Source organism: Cnephaeus nilssonii (genome assembly GCF_951640355.1).
Source record: "Cnephaeus nilssonii genome assembly, chromosome: 18".
NCBI classification, from domain to species: domain Eukaryota; kingdom Metazoa; phylum Chordata; class Mammalia; order Chiroptera; family Vespertilionidae; genus Cnephaeus; species Cnephaeus nilssonii.
This window is the reverse complement of record NC_137089.1, coordinates 4,396,139-4,421,362: the sequence shown is the minus strand read 5'-3', so window position 1 is coordinate 4,421,362 and position 25,224 is coordinate 4,396,139. Positions and strand designations below refer to the sequence as shown.

General features: G+C 41.5%; 1 protein-coding gene across 1 annotated transcript in view; it reads left to right on the top strand.

The window, feature by feature from the left end:
- Positions 1-4,100: 4,100 nt before the first annotated feature.
- Positions 4,101-25,224, top strand: part of EFR3A (EFR3 homolog A) — a 56,475-nt gene continuing 35,351 nt past the window's right edge. Inside the window, exons 1-4 of the mRNA XM_079795965.1 lie at positions 4,101-4,353; positions 18,921-18,997; positions 21,541-21,668; positions 22,810-22,960. Coding sequence (XP_079652091.1) covers positions 4,344-4,353; positions 18,921-18,997; positions 21,541-21,668; positions 22,810-22,960 — 366 coding nt within the window. The 5' untranslated portion in view covers positions 4,101-4,343. The remainder of the gene's footprint in view (positions 4,354-18,920; positions 18,998-21,540; positions 21,669-22,809; positions 22,961-25,224) is intronic.

Sequence of the window (25,224 nt, the reverse complement as noted above, 5' to 3'; positions counted from 1 at the left end):
CTCAGGATTTTGGTCCCTATCCGTGTGCAATTCTCTTTATAAAGCACAGGTGCCTGTGACATTGGCCCCCGGGAAGATAAGGAATGTGTGCCTTGCACAGTGTCCTAGCTGGCACAGAAAGGGCTGGGTAGTGAGTGACCTTTTGGATTAGAGGCTTAGCCTTTTAATTTTAATTTTTTTAAATAAGTGTTTCTAGCTCCTTTGGCTGGCCTGCGAGTGGAAGAGATTATTCTAATTCAGAGTGCAGTGCTGTCGAAACACATGAGCTCAACTGGCAGCAGAAATGACCTCAGGAGACTCTGAACTAGAGCCTCCTCTTCCTTCAGCTCTTCTCTAAAGCCATGAAGTTGACTTTGGCTGCACACAGACACGCCTGAGGGGCTTTGAAACCAAGTCCAAGTCCAGGCCATGCTGCAACCAATCACTCAGGATCTTGGGAGTGGGGTCCTGGTGGGGTTTTTTGTGTGTGTGTTTTTTTTTAAAGCTTCCCTGGTAACTTCAAAGGCCAGTCCCATTTGAGAACTACTGCCTTGCGCAGACTCAGAGAACATCGCAGCGCAAGGGGATGGCTCTTGACTTTGAAATTGAGGAGGATTAAGTTCAGAGAGGTCAAAGATGGTCAAAAGGCCAGGTAAGGGCGAAAGCAGGATTCAAACCCAGGTTTTCTAAGTCCAAAGTCTGCTTTTTATGCCTCATGAGAACTGGAAAGCCCCGAGTCACTACTAAGCAATGGCAGAAATAAAACGGGCGGTAATGAAACAAAAGGGGCATATTACTGATATATTTAGGGAGAAAGAAAACTAAACAACCGGAGCATCAAATTGCATCATTATGACCTTTGGGGAATGCACTTTTGGGAGAAGTCGATATTCTTACAGTTATTTCCTATCAACTGTAAATCTGCTGGCCGTTACCTTTGAACAGTAAATTTCGTGCTAATTAAAAGTGAACCATCTCAGCGCCTGATGTAAAAATTGGAACAAATACTGGACCTAACGGGAAGCAGAGCTATTTGGGGCAATTTGGGCTAAAAGCTAATGCTCTAATAGGATGTTGACAATGATCTAATGTCGTTTTAATCGATATTTTCAGGCAGGCGGCCTTTCTGGAGAAGGGATCGGGTGTCCCATCTCTGTGTGGCCACACACACTATGCAAGGACAAGGGCTGGGCAGTGTGAGGACTGAGGGAGATGGAGAAAGCCCTGTTCCTACCAGTTCCAGGTAAGCCTCAAGTGAGGAGCAGATGTGTTTGCAAGAGCAGAAGAAGTGGTCCCGCAGAGGCAAACACTCTCAGATCGAGCACTAACCAAGGTGCTGAAACAGTCCTCTCAGGAAATGGAGGGGTCGGGCAGACCCACAGGCAGAATTTGATCCAGAGGATTTGGATCAAGGCGGTCTGCATAGTAACGGTGTTACTCGTAGCCTATGTGTCCAGACTAAGTGCGGTATGGATGACCCAACAATCATGATGTTATCCTTCCTGCTTTTCAGCAGTCCTTCCTCACCATCTCCGGCTGCTGATGTTTATTTCTGGCAACAACACAAAAGCAAGAGACCAAGGGGATTAAAAAATAAAGAAGAACCAAATCCATTATGGGCGGGACTGTATCTTGGCCTCTGGGATTTGTGTCTTCTTTGACTAATGCCATATCCTCCCTTGGCTTCCGGGCACCGTGCCCTCTGGATCTCCTCTGTTTCTGACTGTCGCTTTAGCTCCACACCCTCCCGCCCTGGCTTTCTCTGACTCCTGGCTTCAGACTCTGTCCCTGAGCCCAAGACTCCCACCTTGAGATTTCTCTGCCTGCCTTAGGAATGGTGTGCCCAGCTCTGGTCACTGGAATGCCTAGCTTTGGATGCCACCTCAAGCTTAATATATCAAAGAGAAGCTCACATCCTCTCTTCACGCCCCCTTCCTGAAGCAGGGTTCCTCCAACCTGTCTGTGGTTCTCCTGGGTTTCCTTATCCCAACCCTGGAGTTACACAACCAACAGATGCCTCGCTTTTGCTCCCAAGTAGCAGCCAACAAATCCCAGGGATTCTTCTGCAGTAAAACTCAGCTCTTCCCTTTTCTACAGCCACCACCAAGACTAGGCACCTAACGCTCCCCTCTGTGTAAATATTGAGGCCTTCCCTCCACGCTGTCCACTCTGTGGAGCCCTGCCTCTGGTGATGTAATGCTAGATACACAACTGTCCGGATACAGAACCTAGAATGGCCTCTTCAAGGACAAATTCCAAGCTTGTTTGTAAAGTTGTTAACTATTTCTATTTTGCCTGTTTTGTTTTCCTGTTCATTGAATGAATATGTACTTATATTTAGAGTTATTAAATTAACACATTGCAGACCAGTAGTTTTATAGCTTTACCCAGTGGCCAGATAAGTTTCTATTGAACGAGTACAAAAAACATTTTACATAAATGTTAAAGGCACACTTTTTGCATTTTGAAGTTATTTATTACATGTTCTTACAAGCTAATATCTTTTTAAAGTATGATACTTGGTAAAACACTGTGTAATATGAAGCGAGAATTCTCGTGATCCGTCGGCAATGTGATAATGTGTGTCAGCCCCTTACTGTGGGCCAGGAAGAAATACATAAATATGAACAGAAAATGGATTTTTGCCATTTTCTGAAAATTATGTAGTCCAGTGGTAGAATGCCAACACTTAGGACAGTTTAATTAGGATTTAAATGGAAAAGTGCTCCAGTGGAGGCAAATGGAGGTACTGAGAAAGTCCTGGGGAGAAAACTGGGAGCGGTAAAGACTTCAGAGGTAATAAAAACATGCAAGTGTGTTGGCCAAGTACTTTGTAGTTTGGCCTTGACCATTAGCAAGACACTCCCCTCTGACCAGCTTCGGTGACTCACTCTAATTTGCTTCCACCCTCCTCCAGCCTCTTGAAGGACTTGCCAGGTCCTTGCTAATTCAAATTCTGCTTTCTTCCCAAGAAATTCAAGGCGAATGTCCCCCAAGCTCTTGGTGCTTTCTTTTTTAATTTTTTATTTATTGATGAGAGAGAGAGAGAGAGAGAGAGAGAGAGAGAGAGAGAGAGAGAGAGAGATTTTGTTGTTGCACTTATTTATGCATTCATTGGTTGATTCTTGTATGTGTTCCTGACCTGGGATCAACCCACAATCTTGGCTTATCCGGGAGGACGCTTTAACCAACTGAGCTCCCCAGCCAGGCCTTCCTTCTTTATCTCCTCTTCTTTCAATGCTGCACAGTATCACTTCTTAACCAGAATGTGGGCACCACCTCCTAGGACAGAGGTTCTTAGATTTAAATATGTATTTGAATCCTCCTCCAGTGTGATTCAGCAGGTGTAGCTCCAAGCTTAGAAATCTGGTTTAAACAGGTTCCCAGGTGATTCAGGCACAAAGGGATCCTGAGGCACTTGGAGAAAGTTTCAGAGCTCTGCAGCTTCCTTCTCCTTCTCCCCGCAGGCTGCCCACAGCCCTCAGTGCCTAGCACAGTGCGGGGCATTGCTGAAGGCTCTGGGCTCCAGGTGCCGCCTAGCCGGGCGCCTGTTGGATGCATCAGTTACTAAGGACACTTGGCGTGTTAAGAAAACCGGCTCAGCCAACTGGACTGCCGGCCCTCCCGGGAGGAGAGGAACCCCCGAGGCCTAAGAATCTCTCTGCCAGTCCCCAGGAGGGCAGGAGGAAATGACCTTTTCAGCGCTCTCCAAAAAGGCGCGGCCATCACCCTAAATGACCTCAGCGCGTCTCAAAAGGAAAATGCCATCAGAGACTGCAGAAGGCCGGGCAAGCTCAATAGCTCATAAAAGAAAAAGCCGACCGGTAGGCATTCCTGCACCGAAAGCAGCCTTGCTTTTCCGCACAAACATCTTAAACCGTAAGAAACAATATTGCTAATGCCCCTCGAATAAGGATCCGTGAAAACGAATATTACTCAAACCCCGGCCTAGGGTTTGACCAGAAACGAAGCGCACACGGTTGTTCTGTGCGCTCCCCTCCCCACGTGCCGCACTCCAGCCCCTCCGCGCAGCCGGCCCCCCAGGCCCGGAGGTGATCGCTTGTGGGCGGAGCTCGGCCGGCCGGCGGGGGCGGGGCCTGGGCGTCGGCGACGTGCTGACGTCAGGCCGTGCGGACGCCCAACGCGTCGTCCGGCGCGGAGCTGGGCCGGCCCTGGCAGCCGTGGCCGGCATCGCTGCGTGAGCTGCGGGGTCGGCGTCCGTTCTCCTCCGCCCTCCGCCCTCCGCCCTCCGCCTCGTCCCGGCCCCCGCGGCTCGGCGTCGGCGCGTCATGGTGCCAACGGCGTGACCTGCGCGGCCCCGCTGAGCCTGGGAGCGAGCGCCGGCGAGCGCGGCTCGGGTCACCATGCCTGCCCGTGAGTGGCCCGCCGGGGCCGGGGCCGGGGCCGGGGTCGGGCCGGGCGGGGGCCGAAAGGCTGCGGCCCGCGGGGGCGCGCCCTCCGCGGGGACCGGGCAGCGGGGCGGGGCTGGGAGAGCCAGGAAGTGCCCGCCACCTGCCCAGTTAGTTTCGCTTCGGCTTCGGCTTCCGGGGGTGGCGCGAGCCCGTTGCACAGATGGGGAAACTGAGGCCGAGCGTTGAGGACGCAGGGCTGCTAAGTGGCAGAACGCGCGGTCACCGAGACCCCGGGACGTCCAAGGCTAAGCCCTGGCCCCAGCCCTCTCCGGAGCCCAGTGGAACTTGATGGACAAATGGAAGGGACGGCGGCCCCATCGCCTTCCCACTTCCTTGGGGTCCAGGCGCCGCCTGGTGGGATGCATCGGCCCAGGGGGGTCCGGGCGGGGCCCGGAGTCCTGCCCCGCGGCACCCCAAGTCCTCGCAACACGTCGGGGTGGTTGAAGTAGGTGTTCTATGGGGGAATCTGTTAGGGTCAGATGCCCCAAATTATGGCTGTTTGTCCGCCTGATTGGCTTCACCTGGCATTAAGAACGCCGTTGGGTGTAGGGCGCCTCACCTGACACTTTGAATAATGAGATTCCAGAGTTTGGGCCCCGGAATCTACGTCGGAATCTACGTCGAGAGACCGCAGAGTCTGAACATCACTGAATGGTGGAGGCATTTTTGGACCGTACTACCCGTGACCCATTTTAAAACGACCCAGAGAACGGCAGTGTGACATGGGACCCAGTGGCCCGGTCTGGTCTCGGATGGAGAGGAAGCAGGATTAGAACTGGCGTCTTTTCAAGTAGGGCTCCTTGGAGTGAGCGTTCTACCCTGCAGAGCCTTTCAAATGTTTGTCGGCTCATGCTTCTTAGAATTTATAACCCCTCCCTGCCCTTATTGGGGTAGACACATGGGATACTGGATTTCCACGCCAACCTCAAATGCGTGTTTGGTCTAGTGGTGGGTGAAGAGGAATTATTCCCCGATACTAGAAAGGTCTATGTGATTCTGTGGCAAACCTTTAAATAATCTTGATGTAAAGGCTACTGCAACTCCTCCCAGGTGTGTGGGTAAGGTGGGTTTTGTTTTCGTAATGCAGTGCTGTGTGGCCTTCACTCTTGTTCTTGGATTTTATGTTTTTATTCCTCCGGATTGGAGGATTATCGTCATCACTGTTGTCACTTTGTGATTTCTGAGTTCATGTTATTCAGTGGATATTCGAGGTTAGCGCTGTGCTGATCTTTTACTTTCTGAGGAAGCAAAAGGAAGAGGGTGAAAGTGGCACTGTAAGAATCCTGTGAGATGGAACACAGTGTGGTTATCATGTCCTAAGGTTGTGTAGCTTCACAGAGTGGATATGGAAAACACGTTTCTGTTAAAAGGTGTCATTTGCCATGCAGAATGATGCCAAGGTGAGCCCTGCTGTACTTCGCACAGTTAGAACGCAGATTCCATGATCTGACTGGGAATTCAAGTAAAATGTTTGTTATTTATCATTCTTGTTAATATGTATCATGGTACTGTTTGTATAATTGCGCAAGAGTGTGGTACCAATTGCTGGCACCCCTGTGAAGTCAATAGTGTTCATCTCTTTTTCTTTCTGTGGCCAGCATCTCCCAGATTTCTGGGGTAGTGCAGTGGATAGTAGTGTGGTAAGGAATTCTGTGTGTAGCATACATTTCAAGCATGACAAGTGCATAAGCAGAGGTGGTAAAATGATAACGTTCTTTAGGGATGCTTTTAGGAAGAAAACGCTCTCCAAATAAGCTAACTTTTGCCAAAAGGAGTTAAGAGCCTCTTTTACAAACCTAACCAGCTCATCCTTAAGGGTTTTGTGAAATAAAGGTGGTGCTGTTATGTAAAGTGCAGGTGTTGGAGATGATTAGTATGGTCTCCCAGACTGTCATTCTGAAAGTGACATTTGCTCCAAGTCAGAGAATTATTCTGCTCTTGCTCGTTGGTTACTTGTGTGGAATGTCGATGCTCTCGGTGATGAGTAGAATCCAAGGGAGCATGGAATACCCTTGAAGGCTAAGCACATGCATATCTCATGAGTGTTAACAGGAGTGATTGCAGGTAGTTGGGAGAGCTATAGACCAGCGGTCGCCAACCGGTGGTCGGTGGTCCCTGAGGTCTGAAAGGTTGGCGACCGCTGCTGTAGACTCGTCTTCAGAAAGAACTCCCTGCAAGGATGTCTGACCGAAGCTGCTGTGACACAAGAACAATTAACAGTCACTAAGCACAGATTTCAAGACTGTTCCACTAAGCCATTTTCTCAGACCTTAATTTGACACATCATTTCTCTCAAACCTTTTATTTCATCCTCCTCCTTTCAGAGGATCATTAGGAAACATTTTAATCTTTAAGATTTTCAAAGCTTGAATCAGAATTTGAGTGGGAGAAAGGTTAAAGCTTATTAACTCATTCATTTTATTTTTATTTTGCTTATCAGAGACTGAGCCTCAGTAAGTTTCAGTAACTTGACTGAGGTCACATGTGCTGTTGAAGCAGGACTTGAGCACAAATCTGGGCCCTGTAATCCCTAACCACGAGGAGCACATATTACTGGCGTGGAGCCTTCTGTGTTTGTTCATCGCCTCCCTCTCTCTCACCCTCCCCACCCACTATCTGTGTATGCTGCCAGAGTTATAGCTGAAGAATTTTCTTTCTCACAGTGACCTTTGGCTTGACACTACTTTGGTTACTATCAGATCTCATCTCTTAATCTGTCCCCACATATGGGGACCAAGGGCTGCCTTTCTGATGATGTGGATGGTGGGAGAGAAGTCTGGAGATGGAGATGGGAGCCAGAATTTGAAGGAATTTATATGCCATGCAATGAACTTGACTAATGTTGGGTTTATGTTGTCACAATCACAGTTAAAGGATCTGTTTTTGTTCATCAGTTTATGTTCATTATATTCCACAAATGAGTGAGAGCATGTGATATTTACCTTTCTCTGACTGGCTTATTTCGAGTAGCATAATGTTCTCCAGGTCCATCCATGCTGTTGCAAATGGTAAGAATTCCTTCTTTTTTACAGCAGTGTAGTATTCCATTGTGCAGATGTACCACAGTTTTTAATCCACTCATCTGCTGATGGGCACTTAGGCTGTTTCCAAATCTTAGCTGTGGTAAATTGTGCTGCTATGAACTTAGGGGTGTATATATCCTTTCTGATTGGTGTTTCTATTTTCTTGGGCTATATTCCTAGGAGTAGGATCACTGGGTCAAATGGGAGTTCCATTTTTAGTTTTTTGAGAAAACTCCATACTGTTCTCCACAATGGCTGCACCAGTCTGCATTCCCACCAGCAGTGCACGAGGGTTCCTTTTTCTCCGCATCCTCGCCAGCACTTGTGAAGACACTTTTTTAAACAATAAAAGGCAAAGGCAGGAGAGATGGCAGAAGTTTAAATTGGCACAACCTTTTTGGAGGTCACTTGGCAGTATTTTATCCAGTGCTCTAATGATGCTTCTACCCATCCCATTGCCCAGTAATTTCACTTTGGACTCCATCTTTCAGAAATGATTAAAAACGTACACTACACCAGGTTTCTGCACTGAGTTGTCTAGCACTGTGATATTTATAAAATAGCAAAATCCCAGAAAATTCAGTATCCAATAATGGGGATGTGCACATTGAATATAGAACATCCTAACAACAAAATACCATGTAACCATTAAAAATGGTTACTGATGAAGGTGCTGAGATTAGGAGTTATTTTAGTTCCTCTTCAGTAATTTGTGTTTTCCAGATTGTCTACTGTTAGCATTTATTCTACAACCAGGTGCTTAAGATTTTTTACAACTTTAACATAATTTTTGCAAAATTTTTATAATCCTTTCAAAAAAGTGAAGTGAAACATTAAACTCTTACCTTGATCTGGTTCCTCGTTTAGACCATAGAAAAGAATTTTGAGTAACTGATCAAACAGTTTGGACTGCTTATGTGTCTTAGGACAGGAGTAGTAAACATCCGGCCTGCGGTCCGGATAAGGCCTGCAAAATCATGTGGTCTGGCTCTGCTAAGGCATTAGGGGTGAGTTAATTACATGGTTGACCAAATATAACAGGCTAATTTTTAAGTTCATAATTTTGTATGGCCCATGAATGATGTTATAAATATCCAAATGGCCCTTGGCAGGAAAAAGGTTCCCCACCCCTGGCTTAGGAGAACAGTGCATTTGCTGACTGAGCCAGAAATTGCACAGTTCTGTGAATGACTTTAAGCAATGGTTGGTGAATTGTGTTGTTCCTGGATGGAAAGTAAAATAATGGGGCTTTTTTCTTATCATTGGTATTTTATTCTGAAAGGAGAAAGATTATTTCAGATTATTTCTGATTATTATTTTACTAGAGGCCCGGTGTATGACATTCGTGCACTCTCTCACAGTTCGGGAGCCCTTGGGGGATGTCCAACTAATGGCTTAGGCCCACTCCCCGCCAGGTGAGCCCGGCTCAGGGCTTCTGGCTGAGCGGCGCTCCTCCTGTGGGAGTGCACTGACCACCAGGGGGCAGCTCCTGCATTGAGCGTCTGCCCCCTTGTGGTCAGTGCACATCATAGTGACTGGTCATTCTGCCGTTCGGTCGATTTGCATATTAGACTTTTATTATGTAGGATGAAACCCTAGAACAGTGGTCGGCAAACTCATTAGTCAACAGAGCCAAATATCAACAGTACAACGATTGAAATTTCTTTTGAGAGCCAAATTTTTTAAACTTAAACTTCTTCTAACGCCACTTCTTCAAAATAGACTCACCCAGGCCATGGTATTTTGTGGAAGAGCCACACTCAGGGGGCCAAAGAGCCGCATGTGGCTCGCGAGCCATGGTTTGCCCTAGAAGGGTGAGATAATCATTATTTAAGTGGGGAGTTTGTAGGGTTCTCTTTCTTCTTGTGGAATGATTGTGTGCTGTGGAATGAACACAGTTCTGAGGAAGCGTGATCACCAAGTGAATGTTAATAGTCCCTCCTATGATTAATATGTCAGACTTGTCAAAATTCTTATCATTCGTGCTTGCCAGCTTCATTCAGTTCTTAAAACGAGCCCGCTCGCACTTCTGCTCTGAAACACACAGCTGCTATTACGTTTCCTCTTTCCACGTAGGCTGTCTTATTCTCTCTTTTGCATATTTATTAACTGCTTGCTAATTTTAAGTATTATTAGATAGCAGCATCCTAATTTTTATTAAAGAAGGAATCACAATTCAGGTTTTCTTCATTGTACCCCTGAATTGCTGTATTTTAAAATAAGGCATTTTGTCTTCTCTGTAGTCTTTGACAGGACTTCTGCCCTCCTAAATGCCATTAATTTTTGTTATTGTTCTTAGTTGGTGAGTTATTCACTGTACCTTTTCCTTTCATTACCTGAACTGCAGTACTTTTCCTGGATAATGCTAACTGTTCTTCACACCCCTGCTATTTAATTGGCTTTTTCATGTCTTGGCAATTTGCTGCAAAGTTCTCTGTGCTGTGGTCGCAGTTAACTTTAAATGGTTTTAAATGGGTCTCATTCCTGCTGGGCAGAGAAAGTGAAATATGAAGTGTTCGTGTTTGCCATTGTCAGTTCCTGGGGTCACATAGACTTTGCAGGAGGAACTCGGCCAGCGAAGGTACTGGCCTGGAAGTGGGAAGGAGCGGCTCATTTGTGACATCTGACTTCCGCTGACTTACGAACTTAGTTGTAAGTAAGTTTACTAGCTGTTGGAGCCATTAAATGAAAAATATTGCTGCTCTCTTTGTTGCCATCTTGATAGGTTCCAGGAACACGCTGGTTAAGGGCTGAACAACTTTTAAACTGTGTCCAGGGGTTCCAGGAACATTAGGGAGGGGTGAGCAGTTTTTGCAATTTTAGAATTTGCTAAGAGTGAAATACTTTCTTAAATCAATCCTTTAAAATTTTCAAGAATAAATACGTTTTTTATAGTTGCAGTAATAAAATGAATGCTACAACTGTATGCAAAGTCTCAGGTTCGTTGTGTGTAATGCTGCGGAAAGTTGCTGTGTTTTTTCTTCCATGAATTAGTAGTGTAAGTCTTGACTTTGAAATGGAGGAAAATTTAGTAATACATTGAAATCTTAATGGTAGCATCACATTTTGGTTTATGATTCATTTAAGAATATTGACTAGAAAAGATTGGATTGCCTTTCTAAACTTTTGATTAACAGAAAACTCAAATGTGTATACTAACTGATCATGTTGTGTGTGTGTGTGTGTGTGTGTGTGTGTGTGTGTGTGTTAAAAGAATACTTGAAAATTTCAAGATGTCTTAGGCTTTTGACTTTGTGTTACCTAAGTCTTGAGTATGGAATGAATACAAAATGTTTAGAGTTTCTGACCTTTCGTTAGAAGTTTGAGGAGACTGTATCCAGCATTGAGCCTTGAAGGTTTAAATTAGTAATTTAATATTTTTAAATTAAACCTTTTACTTAGCTAGGCTTACTCAATAAGTGCTAGGTTATATTTTGCTATCTTCAAACTTTGGATAGAGAAATAACTTAAAAATATACATTCTGTTTAGAAACATAATTAGAGTGCTACCTATCTTTTTCTTTACTGTTTGATCAGAAAACTTAATCTTCTCAATTCAAATGAGAGTCTTTAACATGTGGCATAGACACTGTGGGCGTTGTGGAATCTAGAAGAAGGATCAATGCTGTTGGTATATTAAATGTATTTGTTCTAAAAATAATTTTGGGAGTCACAAACACCCCCACAAATTTAACACTTTTGTTACTCTCTGACTAATGAGAAAATAATTTTTTTAAAAATTTAAGTATTTGAGGAATTTTATAGGTGTTTTTAATTTTGCCTGAAATAACTCATATCCATTTTGTGAAATATTCAGAGGATTTTTAAATTTTTTTATTTTTAATTTGAAATAATTATCGATTAACAGGAAGTTACGAAAAAGAGTATCCAGGTAGGTCCCTTCATTCTGTCCCAGTAGTAATATCTTGTATAACTGTAGTACAGTATCAGAGCAGAAAATTGACATCAGTACTGTCCACAGAGCTTACACAGATTTTATCAGTTTTATGTTGCTCACATACTTTAAAAACACACACAATTACATATGGAAAAAATGTGATTCCATTTGCAATTCTCAGTAGTGCTACTGACATAATCATAAATGACATTTAGTTAATATTTTATCTATTAAATAAACAAGGGAGTCATACACTATTTCAGTTTTCAGTTCTGCCTCATCAAATTACTTACCTCTGGAGACTGGGACACAGGAACGCTGTACTCCCTCCAGGACTGCACCTGAGCACATCTGAAGAGGACTGGGCACCCAGGTCCGGGACACGGTCTTAGAAGTAGTGGGGACCCACATGCTCCGTTCTGACATTGGTGGGGACAGGGTAGGAGCATGTTTCTGTCCTGGTGGCAGCTCTGGTTTCTGTGTCATCCACTGGCTGGCTTCTTATTTGTTTTGTGAACTAAGCCAACATCAGATGAAATGAATAGAGAATTATATTTTCTGAGTTTAATATTTGCAGTAATTTTTTTCATATGATCCCAGAAGGCTTTTTACATGCGATCTTTCAGGAATACATTTCCTTGGCCAGATTATTCTACATTTTGTTGCTCTTGTCCTTGTGTTACTCCAAGTAATACTTAATTTTTCTCAGTTAAGTATGATGTACACAGTAAAGTCAAGTCTAAGATCTATAAATTGATTTAGTAAGGAGGGACTATCTAATACATATTATTGTATTAAAAATTGTAAGAGTGGGGAAGAAACAAATGGGGAATATAGACCAGACACTAGGTGACTCTGAATGAAGTGTTTCTTCTATAGACAGTAACTCAGAGTAGTTTCGAACAGTTGTGTATAGCCAGGAGTTACAGTCCAGTGGGAAGACCATCCTTTCAGACAGAACTGGAGCTTTTATTCCCTTTATTGCCTGTGTTGTCATCCTCTTTTCCATAAAGAATATGCGTCTGGGAATAAAGAACCAGCAGTGAAATTGAGAATGAATGGAGGGGAGGTATAGAATTACATGTGGAAAGAATCGGGTAATAGGACACTCCTCTAATGGATTACAATCCCTTTAAAAGGAACGCTTTCCTGAAGATAAGACTATTTTGTTCCTGTGTCTTTGACCCCCTATCTAATTAGTTACCAAACCCTTTTGATGCTAAATTTGTGCCACCTCCCACGTTCCTTCCTTTCTAAGCTCCGGGTCATTAGAAAATGCATTTTGGCCTTTTTACGTGCCAAGTAAGTTAGTGATGCTTGGTTGTTCCATCTGACTCTAATTCACTGTCCCAGCTTATCCTTATAGTTCAGTCTACTCATTCTTCAGGGGGGCCTCCAGCTCAGGCCCCGTGCCTCCCTAAAACCTCTCCATACTCGAGCTGCAGGTGCTTTCTCTCCTCTGAACTTGTGGTCCACTTAACATTGGACATTTCTTGTCCTCCTCTCTGAACTGTGGCTCTTATGGCCGTGTGGTCCATTTGATATTGGACATCCCTTGTCTTCAAACATTGTCAAAATGTTACTGTAAAATTCAGTCATTAAACTTCAGCCTTTTCAAATAGATAGTTCCTTTTAAATCCCCCATAGTCTTAACACAATGTCCTGTACACATGTGATAAAGTACAGGAATAACACCATAGTACAGGCTTTATATATGTATATGGTATGTATATATATTTATATCTTCAGTATTTGATACTTGGGAGGGCTGTGTGTGAGTACGACTGTAATATGCCAAATCCTTTTAATTGTATGAAACAAATGTGTTGTTCTGGTACTAACTTTATGAGTAATTTGACTTTTAATTTTAACCTTGAAGGGAATATATGTGATGCAGACTTTTAAAGGGTTTTGGACACCACAAGCTAGCATCCTGAAGTGATGCATTTTTAAAATCTAATAGAAAAAAACACACGCCTGTCTCTTTTCACCTTGATTATTGATTACTGCCAGGCCTAAAAATAAACCATTAATTGTTTAAACTGATTCAGTTGACATTGTCATCTATACATCAGAGAAATCATATTGTTCTGGCATTTATTTAGTGGACAGTATAATTTTTTGGTCATTATTTTGATTCTTATAGCACATATTAGAGCAGATATTAAATTCATTTTGTCTATCTGTGAACTTTGGGTCTACATTCATTTAGTAAAGCAACATTTTTTTAAGTAAGTGTCTGCGATATTTCAGACATGCACAACAATGAATAACATGGGCTTTATGTTGGAGTATATCTTATGTTCTAGTGGTAAAGTCAGATATGTATATAAATAAGTACAATAAATTGTTACAAATGCTATGGTAGAAATATGCATAAAGGACTAAAACCCAGTAATCACAGCTATTACTATTTAAAAGTATGAAATTTAAAGAGCCCTAAAAATGTCAATGAATTCCTAATACGTTACAATTTAGAATTAATTAAAGTGACATAATTACTATGTAGAAGGTATAGATACTGTTATTTTCTGCTCTTAAAGATCAGCCTGATCCAAAGCCGTCCAGTTGATTCCCATGCTGGGATCTAAGCATTCTTCAACTCCAGTGACAGTGTTAGCAAGTTATTTTTGATTTAGAGCAGGCGTCCTCAAACTACGGCCCGCGGGCCACATGCGGGTGTTTTTGCCATTTTGTTTTTTTACTTCAAAATAAGATATGTGCAGTGTGCATAGGAATTTGTTCTTAGTTTTTTTTTTTTTAAACTATAGTCTGGCCCTCCAACGGTCTGAGGAACAGTGAACTGGGCCCCTGTTTAAAAAGTTTGAGGACCCCTGATTTAGAGGATAGTTTTATACCAAGTACCCAGTGCCATGGTGGTATTTAATAACAGGCATTAATAGGTTAATAACAGTTTAATAGTGCAGACATTAATATTTCCAGTTAAATTTAAATTATCACTGAATAATATAGTTAGTCAAAAGTATAAGTAGCTTATTTTAAAAAGGGTCTTTATTAATTACCCAAACCCCCAAACTTACAGAATTGCATAGGAAAGCAAATGTCATCACAGACTAGAAGTATGTGCTGATGGACTAGCCACTTACAGTGAAGCAGAATTCTTCCAGAACCTTTGGGTGCCCAGGTGCCTGATCCATACCATGAGGATTTCTGCGCCGTTCTTCGAATCCTCTTATGGATATGTTAGGACAGGTTGGAAATTAATTCTAAATCTTACCATCAAGGGAAGGGTGTTAGAGGCGAGGGCTAGGGGACATAGGTGAGTCCACATGAAAGTGGTATTAGGGGAGCTAGGAGGAAATTTGTCTTGGGTGTTTTAAAAAAGAAATGTCATTATTTTGATTCTTATAGCACATATTAGAGCAGGTTTTAAAAATATAAATGGTTAACAGGAGTGTGCAAATTTTACTAAAAAATATTAACCCATTTTAAGTGAATTCTACATTCTAGGAAATTTTAATTTTAATTTTAATTTAGAACTCATAACCCTGAGAAGCAGGTAGAAAGATTTCTCTGTTTATTGAACAGCTTGCCCATAAGCCTGGCACTTGTGGGGGATCATAATTTTTCTCTTTCCAGCCCTGTCCCAGTTCCATTTTCTCATAGCTTAGTTATTCCACTTGGGACTTGGTGTTTCTCCTCCCAAGTGCATCATTCGCAGGGCTCTGAAGTCTGCCTGCTCCAGGAGTGTAGTGGGCCACCTTCTCTATGTGGCGGATTAACTGTACAGGAAGAATTCATGTTGCTCAGACTTGCCAGCTGCTTCAGGCTTTTGGTGAAGTGCTCAGCCCGTTTTTTTCCTTGGAAAAGAGAATATTGGGAAGAGGTCAGAGTAGGAAGAGGGGGGATTAAAGGAATGCTTTAAGGAAAACAGGTTTAAGTACTTTTATTTTCTTACTTGAACTTTATGAAAATCTGCTCTTCTTCAACTAGCAGTACAAATACTTGAATGCGATCCTGTTGATGCTATTTGGCCCTGCCAGCGGAATTTGATAAGGATATTATCAAGTTCTTGCTAGCTTTACATTTGATGTCAGTAACAAGCTGGGTAAGTTCCATTACGCTAGTGCCCTCTGCTAATCAATTACAAGTAAAGTGAGCTCGGCGCGTCCTGCGCAGTGGGACAGAGGACCGGAGCAGGAAGATCGGCTAGAGAGCAGTCTCCGACAGCATGAGGGACTACATCCAGGTCCCTGCGGCCGACCTCGAAAAGCCTTATGAGCTGACTCCGACCAGGGAGTCCACCGCATTGCTGTGCCTGAGTAGGTCCAGTGATTTCCTTGTCGCTCTTCTTGTGATGCTTATGTGTTCAGTATTCTCTTATTTTAAGTAGCCAATAGTTATTTCTTTTGTGATTATTGTCATAGTTGTTTTAACCTTATCTTCAATATGGTCTCATTTTATAGAAACGCGAGTGAATTGGATATTTTAAACCCAGTTTTATATCTCCATAGCTGGTAGTTTTTCAGTTATGCTCAGTGGTCAGGAAGGTGTTTTGTTTTGTTTTGTTTGTTTGGAGTCGTGTGGAGAAACTTGATGCGATCTTTATTGTCTTGCACAGAAGTGCATTCCTCATCTGTTAGACACATTCCTGCATCGTGTTCATTGGTCGTGGTATGTGGAGTGCTCAGGTGTTTAAAGGAATTTAGAAGTTGTTCTGCACTTGAATGTAGTGTGCACTGAGCCTTTTAGAGTCATCAGATATGTTAGAATCTCAGCTCCTCTCCTGGCCAACTGTGATGGGACCAATGGTGCCCCTGAGCCTCTCCCCTCATTTGCCAGAGGACAGTGACCACCTCAGCGAGCATGAGCACAAGCAAATGAAGAATGCTGGTAGGTGCGTGGGCTAGCACTGCACACATGTCCAGGGTGGCAGGTCCCCCTGTGCTGATGTTATGGAAGCTTTGTGAATCACCTGTGAACTTGGTTGTGAGTTTTAGGTGGTTGCTTTACAGCAAAGGTTTTGCCATTGTTGGGAATACTGTCTCAAGGGTCTCAAATACCTGTTATGCTTCTCTTACTGCACTGCCAGGAATAGCTAGCATTTTATTGACTGCTTACTGTACGTTACACCCTTCATAAGAACGTCACATATAATTGTATTTATTTCCAATAGACATGAAAAATGCATGGTTATACCTATGTAACTATTGTGGAAGTGCATGAGAAGAGAAAGTAACCCGCCCACCCCAGGTCTGTCTCTCTGTCTCCAGGGCCCCTGCCCTTTAACCCCATGCTGCCTATTTGGCATTTTGCCTTTTTATTCAGCTGTCTCCCTCAGTAGAGCTAAGATTTCTGAAAGTAGGAACTGGATAATGTGTGTATCCCAAGTTCAGATTTTTTGAGGCCTCTTTAAACTAAAAGCACTATATAATATCAGAAATGTAGTAACTGACACTTCATAGCGTATTAAGAGTCCTTAACTACTGAGCATAATGTAACTTACCATCCTGATGGGAAACTGGAAGCCCTGAGACTTGTGTTTAGCCTCTTTGCTATGATGGCAATTTGAATTTACTGTTTGGCCTCATATCAGTGTTAGCAAAGTGTCTATTTTCATCTTCTTACCAGACTATAATCTCCTTTCATTGTAGCAGTACCTAGGCTAGTGCTTAGTGCCCTGTAATAAGTTTGGTTTTAAGTTATTTCAGTGCATTAACATTTATCTGAAGTATATTTGTGTTATGTATAGTGAACACAGAAATCTGATTTTTGCTTATTTGGCTGTTACCCTTGATTTTCTTTGTAATAATCAGACCTGTGTTTTGATTTTGGACTCTAAAAACAGTGCAGGTGTTTTTTGTGTTGTTAATATGAAAAAAAAATCCCCTAATGGACTCTCTGGCATTTGTTTTTTTTCTTCTATTAAAGTAAAAAGCATACTAAACAATGGATAGCATTTGATATTATTAGCCTAAGTATAGACTGCTGAGTTATTCACTGTTTTTTTAATGGCACTTTATAAACTTCTCATGGGCAAGGAGCTTGTGTCTTTCATACTTTCTGGTATCTTTGGCATCTAGCATGATACCACATAGTGGGTGCAAATGAAATATGTGGCAGTTGATTGATTTGATCACTAATATCTGTGTTGTGGAAAGAGCCTGGGCTTGTAGAGTTAGACATTGGGTTCTCACCCAGCCACTACTGTTGAGTGAGTTACATGGTCAGTTCTGCTGCAGTTATAATACCTCACTAGTTTGTGAGTATGTTAAATAATGTATGCATTATTTATGTGAGTAAATTTGTGCATGCATGTTTTATGATTACTAAAGATGCTGTATGAATCTTAACTGTCCTGCTTTCATCATTACTTTGCATGGCTTCACTCTGCTGCAAATCTGGACCAGTCTTACTTGTTGGGCCCTGTGCTGGGCACTCGGTTGACGTTGGGTATGACTGCATGCGGGAACAATGCATACTTCGTGAGCAAAGGAGATCGGGACAAGTCTCTTGCATAACGTTACTTGATAAGAGAGTAGCAGATGTCTGCTTAGATCCAAGTTCTTTTAACTTGTTGCTCAAGTGTTCCCTCATCCCATACTTTGGTTTTTAAATACATACAAATGCCCACTTATACAGCGACACATATACCCCAGTTTCATCAATTATGAGAATAAATTTATAATGATTCAAGACCAATATTCCTATTAAGTTATTGGTTTGCAGAGCAAGAAAACTGATCCTTCCCACTTACATAGTTCTTCCAGAGAGCGAGAGCTGATGTGCCTTCCCTGGGGCCAGGTAGGAACTTGAGTTAAGGAATTGGAATGAGCCCAGGGCTTCTGGATCCAGACCCATTGCTCCTCCCATTGCTCCTACCAACAACGGAGAATATGTACAGCAGCCTTTGAGGGTTTTTAAAAATTCCTGGGCTTACCTTTGAGCTTGTTTTCCCATCTATTGTAGTTCCTTATATGATCATTGCGTAGATACAAGTATTCACTGTTTTCACCAGCTGCACTAGGAGTGAACTGTCATTTTAAGACCACTGTGGCTGGAGCTGAGTAGATTGGTCAGCAGGGGTGGTGGGAGGTGGGGGATTTTGGAGTGTAGGGGATGCGAAGAGTATCTTTCTTGGAACTTCCTCTTGCATTTCAATGAGCTCCACCATGTATGTTCTAGAACATTCCTCAGAACTAATTGTATGAGATGATATCTGAGAAGAGGTAAAGGAGGTACAAATTATGTAGTTGCTTTATAGGATGAAGTTGGCAGGTGTTGTGTGTATATATGTGTTCATTTACACACATGCTCCAAAACAATTTGGTCTGGAACTTTAGAATAACTCATTAGTATATTCATCTTGACCTGGTGTCTTTGCAGAGGGGAGAAGAATTTAACTTTTTCATTTCTTAATCAGTAATTGAATCTGCATACTTTTTTTGTTTGTTTGTGGCATTTTGAACTTTCCCCTTCATTTTAAATAACCCATTAAAATGCAGAAGCTAACTGCCCTCCCCTGCAGGCTTGAGCGCCCCCAACATAAATAAATAAATAATAAATAAAATGCAGAGGCTTAGTTTCTGAGTCCATTTACAATATGAATAACCCTGATACTTTGTGCTTTTATTCTCTTTTGAACAGGAGTGTGTTGCTGCTGTTCTGCTTTGCGTCCTCGCTACAAACGCCTGGTGGACAACATATTCCCTGAAGACCCAAAAGTAATTTGATCTACATCTACTGATCCTTCTCTTTGCTGGCCCATCCTTCCCCTGCTGACCGCCCTAAGGGTTCCCTAATTTCATTTTTCTACTTTTACTCCTGAATCTCACCGTGTACACTACTATTTTATACTTTTCCTTCTTTTGCTTTAAAATGACCTATGCTTGCTTGTCGAATTTTCAGATCCTTCTCATAGATTAGGCATGACTTTGGAATGGTGGATAGGTGATGTTCTTTGTCTCTATAGTTCCTGAATTTAAGTAATACTCATCAAAATTTTATGAACTGGTGCCAGCTTATTTGTATGAAATGCTAAGACTATAACTGTGAACACAGACATGGCTCTCTGCTCTCCCCACACTCCTAGACAAGTAAATTGGCAATTACAGTATGGCGTGAAAGCGACAGGAAGCACAGGAGGGTGCTGCTGGAGCGGGTTGGAATAGCATCTGATTTGGGTTGGGGAGGAGAAAGGCCTGAAGGAAATGAAGCAAGAATAAATGAAGCAAAGATTCAAAGAATAAATAGAGTTGGCCACACAGTTTTCAGAAGAGAGTTGAGATGTAAAGTAAGAACCCTCCGGGCAGAGTTTGTCCTCCTTTTACTGAAATTCTTGTAAATTTTTTATAAAAGTCACTTTACTGTGGAAGATTACTGGTTTCAAGCAACTGGGTTTAGTTTAAATTTTCCAAGACTTCTTTAGTCTTGTGTTAATGGACATGAATAAAAATGGTTAACATGGGTTTGATTTCCAGAATTTGCTTTATTTTAAAATGTAGCCAGCTATAGAAACCTTTTGCCTATCTTAACATCAATTTATATATCTCAAGCTATATCTCATTTTTAGTCAAATCTAATTTAAACATTCAGCTATTTAGAGGAGGCTAATCAGTTAAATGCCACTGGCTGCCAGGTATTCTGCATAATATGTGGCATATAAAAACCCTACGATGTGGTTCCTGCCTTTACGGAGCTTTCCATCCATTGACTTAGAGCAGAACAGACTACATATTAAATCGCAGTGCATAAATCAGTAAGGGAAGATGTTATGTGAAGCAGGCGGTATTTTCCCCATAAAGCAGGGGAGGCATCACTGGGTTGGCAATCCCTGGGAGCTTTCTCAGAGAAATGAGACTTTCTGAGCGCTGAAGGATGTGCACCATCTGGAGAAGTCGGGGTTAGTCTCTTTGTTGCAAGTGATGGGCCATGTGAGAGAAAAGGCATGGGAAAGCCAGAGAGAGGTACATTTGGGATCAGGAACCTTCAGATTGTAGAGTGTTGGGTGGTAATCATGTTGAGCACAATTTCTGATTTGAAATTCCAGAAGTGTTATTTAATGGACTGAGTATTCAGATCATTTCTCTCAGTCGTCTGAGACAAATGGCTACTAAAGATGAGGTGGAGGCCAGATATAGAGGAATGGGATTGACAGGCAGGCTGACTACTTTATGCACTTTCACTTGTGGGTGGTGAGGGAGCTTTGAAAACTTAACCATGGGAATGATGACAGGTAACTTAGAGAATGATTACAGAAAGAATATTTACCAAGTATTTAGATAAGGTTTATTTAAATAGCAATTTGTAGAGGAAAATTAAAAAAGATTTACATGAACCTTGCATGCATAGCTCAGTTGACCACCTTTCTTAATTTTAACTTATTAAACAAAAAAAAATCTTCTCTATCCAAAATGGATCAGATAGTAGGTGCCCAGGCACGGAGGGCTTCAGTCATAGTCCCTGCCTTTATAGAGCTCTCTAGTGAGGGGACAGATAACCAACCCATTTCTTAAAATTAGTAGCAATGTGATCAGTGCCTCATTGTGAAGTAGAAATTATAAATAGTACTTATTTCATAAGGACCTCATGGGGATTAAGTGAATTAACACAATTCTTTGCTCACGTTGATTCCTGGTGTCCATCACAAGTTAGCACCTGATTAGCATTTGTTTAAGATTGAAAAACTGATGTGACAAAGCATGATAGTAGAGATGGGTGTAAGGGTAAGTGCCATAAGCTACAAGAACATGTGGGAGGAACATACATGTTGATTCATGGCGAGGAAAGCAGGGCAGCGGTCACCGGAGAGGGCAGGTCATGAAGCATCTTTTTGCAAATGATGGGAATACCCTGTATCTTGTTTGTTACTGGGGGTTCCGTGGATGTATACAGCTGTCATATTTCAAATTATATACACATGGGTGCAGTTTATTTTATATAAATTATTCCTCATTAAAATTAGTAAGGGGTAAAAAAAGTGGATGAGATGCAGCCATGTTAAATGATGATGTGTTAGAGTAATTCATTGCTTATGAAGGTATATTTCAATGCTTTGTCTAAATGGGGCTTTTCTTTAACTTTTTAAAATTCTTTGTATCTAGAATGGTGAATATTAGCATTAAGAAAGCTATGTCCAGAAAGGTTCAGCATAAATATGGCTTAGTCACCAATCCAGAAAGGGGAAATATGCAGCAAGCAATACTTAGAAATAAAAAAAATAAGCATGAAAACATAGTTAACCTGTTTAACTTGTTATTATTTTTAGGATGGCCTTGTTAAAGCTGATATGGAAAAATTGACATTTTATGCAGTATCTGCTCCAGAGAAACTGGATCGAATTGGTTCTTACCTGGCAGAAAGGTTGAGCAGGGATGTTGTCAGACATCGTTCTGGGTAAGGAAAGTCATTGCTGCTAATATCGTATCTTGGAAAATTCTCCGTAGGTTAATTAAATTCATCCTTTAAATTATTTTGCCATCTAGTCAGGCAAAAGTGATAGGTAGAGGATAAGACACTGTAATACCACACTAGGAAATGTGTAATGCCATATAGATGCTGCAGCTTTTATTACTTTCCTGGTGCTCAGATTTTAAGAATAGACTCATGTTAGTTAACCGAGTTGCCTTTAGCGGAAGCATCCATTAATTTCTGAGACTTCTTAATGGTAATAGTAGAAATTGACTCCCTTACTCTGTTAGTCTGATACAGTAATTTAAAAACCAATGTCTAAATTGAAAACAAAGAGAAAGATCCTGTTAACCAGCTGATTTGTGTAACACAGTTTCAGTTTTACCTGTCAGAAGAGTAATAAGAGAACTGTGGTAGGCTTGGATACTAAGGTTCAGAAGTTGAAATGGTGCGTGGTGTACAACTACCTATAAGTAAGTTCTCCCACCTAATCCACTCTCTGGGCGTGAACAGTAATAACCTGGATAACTGGAGTAACTACGTTCCCATATTGTCATTCTGTGATCCTGGTTTTTAGGGTACTCTGTTCCCCAAGGGATTATTGGCTTTCTCCAAATTGTTACCACGTAGAACATTTTTGGGTGTCTTGATACAAATAGTTTTATAGTTGATTGTTGAAGCAAAGTTTACTGAAGTCTGAATCTTAATTTTAATTTTTAGTACAAGCTTTAAAATTCAATGAATTGTAAGGTAACATTTATGGGACATTTCCTTATCTGTTGTTGCTAGTAATTAATGTTTTATATATTTACGTTTACAAACATAGATTATGTTGGAAATTTAGGCACATTGCTTATGATATTTATGGTTACAAAGAAATATGGTTAAAAACCTGGAAAACAAAATGTCCTGTTTGCAGAGACAAATATACACAAAGGTCACGTTAAGGAAGCTGTGGCAGAGTTCTGGCCAGGAGGAGGGAATGCAGGAGTGCCGGCTGAAACCACTGAATTTGCCCTGCTGTGTTTTGTGCATTTGAATCAACTTATTTTAATTTTCCCAGTGAAAAGCACTTAGATTTAAGACCGCTAGAAAGGTTTTGACATTGTTTCTCTCTTACGCGTAGGTATGTCTTAATTGCTATGGAGGCATTGGACCAACTTCTCATGGCTTGCCATTCTCAAAGCATCAAGCCATTTGTAGAAAGCTTTCTTCATATGGTAGCAAAGCTGCTGGAATCAGGGGAACCAAAGCTTCAAGTTCTTGGAACAAACTCTGTGAGTAAAACCATTCGCTTAACGGATTTTAAGTTTAATTAGCATATTCAGAATAAATCTTCTCTGAGAACATCTTCAGCTGGGAAAGGCACACGCTATGGTCAGGGCATTTGGCACCAGTACAGATGTAGGCGATGAGATCCCTTTGTCGCTAGCTTTGCTGTTGCTCCTTGCGAAATCTGTGATATCAGCCCATCGTGAGGCAACAGAAGATCAGTTGGCCATCAAAGTAAGGGAGTACTTCCCCAGGCTTTCTCAGATGACTTCTGAATGATTGCTGCTCACCACACTCATTTTCTTCTGTCCTAAACCATAGCTTGTTAAGCATATGTGGGGTTGGGGAAGGCATATCTGAAAAGGAAAATAAAATATAGGGATAATCTTTCTTGTCTTTAGTTTTATTATATAATGTTCAGTCTTTCAGTTCCAACTTCATCTCTGAGGAAGCTTTCAGGCATTCAGCCAATCTATATGTTCCCATCCAGGTTTTTATCAGCAACTAATAGATGAGGAATTGAAGCTAAAAACTTGTCCGAAGACAGAGTAAAGTAATGCTGTGTGTAGCCGGGATTCAGTGCCGGGAATTTCATTGCTGCTGCCTTTTATTGCACCTTTTGAAACATAATCTAATTCTCCAATTAAATTTTTAAGTGAAAATTAGGACTTATTTTTTTTTATTGAGTATATACTATGTGCAAGGCATTTTTGTTAGCTTTTGTTTGGTTCTTATTTGAACCTCTCAACAACTGTATAAGTTAAATATTCCATTTCACAGGTCACACATTATGTTAGCAAATCCAGGTTCCAAATCTAGAGCCATCTGACAGTCTGTTCATAATCTCTGCACTGCACTGTGCCTCATTTTCCTCCACCCCCACATCTGAGAAGTATAGTTTAGTACAGAGCACATAGGTTTGGAGTTTGTTAGGGAGCTCCCAGAGCGACAGGAATGAGAAGGCTTCTCCCTGAAGTCGGGAAGGAGGTGAGCTTGTGCGTTCCCCTGGTGCGAGCTGCTGTTTTCAACCCGCTCGGCATGCTCAGGGGCAATAGGGGGTGCTTCTGGAATGATCACACAGATCATGCCATTATTTGGGGCTCTCAGCAGGTTAAAAGAGAATAAAGTTTCCCTCCTTCAGAAAGTTTTTGTAGAACTTTTAATATTTTAGTGGCCAAATTTTTATTTCTGATTAAATTTCTCTTATTTTAAAAGTAATGTAAATTTATTGTAGCAAATTTGGAAAATGCTTTTTTTTTAAATGTTTTTATTGATTTCAGAGAGGAAGGGAAAGGTGGGAGAGAGCGATAGAAACACACCCCACATTGGGGATCGAGCCGAAACCTGGACATGTGCCCTGACCAGGAATCGAACCATGACCTCCTGGTTCATAGGTCGACGCTCAATCACTGAGCCAAGCCAGCCAGGCTGGAAAATTCTTAGAAAATTTAAAAGAGTAAACAAATTAAAGACAACTGTAATTCCAGTATTCAGAAGTAATCTTTTATTCTTAAAATACGTATTAGAAAATGAGGAACATATTGTTTATAGGCTTTTGTGTGTATGTTTTTCATATATGTTTTTAAAGCATTTCTCATGTCATTTAAGGTTTATTTTTATGAAAAGCGTAAATATTTGGTTTAATATTTTCCAAAATTATTCATATGGTTAGTGTGCAGAGTGGGAATCTTGAAAACTGGAGTCCAACTCTAGGACTGTAATGCCAATTTCACTATTTACTATGTCACTTTGGGCAAATGATTTAACCTCTGAATTTCAATGTTCTGATCTGTAAAATGGGGATAAACGACACATTCTTTACAGTGTCATTGGAATAATTAAGAAGAACCCGTGAAAGCACCTAGCTCTGTGTATTATACAAAATAGGTAATGAATTTCAGTTTAATCTCAAGCAAGTGTATTATTTGTGGCTTTTTTCTAGATAATGTGAGTCATTTAAGAGTATAATTTAAAAGAGATGACAGCTCTGGCTGAATTAATATAAAATATTTTTGGTATCATAATTTCATCCTTTAAAATTTATGCTATTTCAGTTTTGTTTCTAGGAAAGTATCAGTAGACTTGGTTGAATAATTCTTTTGGATATAGCCTTTTATAGCCAGCAGTCTAGATCCTGGCAGGTGTTTACATATATATTTAAAGTTGCAAGCAAATCAATAGTTTGTTGCTTTAGGCTATTTAGTGTACAGAATTAATAAATCCCCAAATGAATAAGGAAGCTAATGAGAAGAGATAGTGCATATTAGGG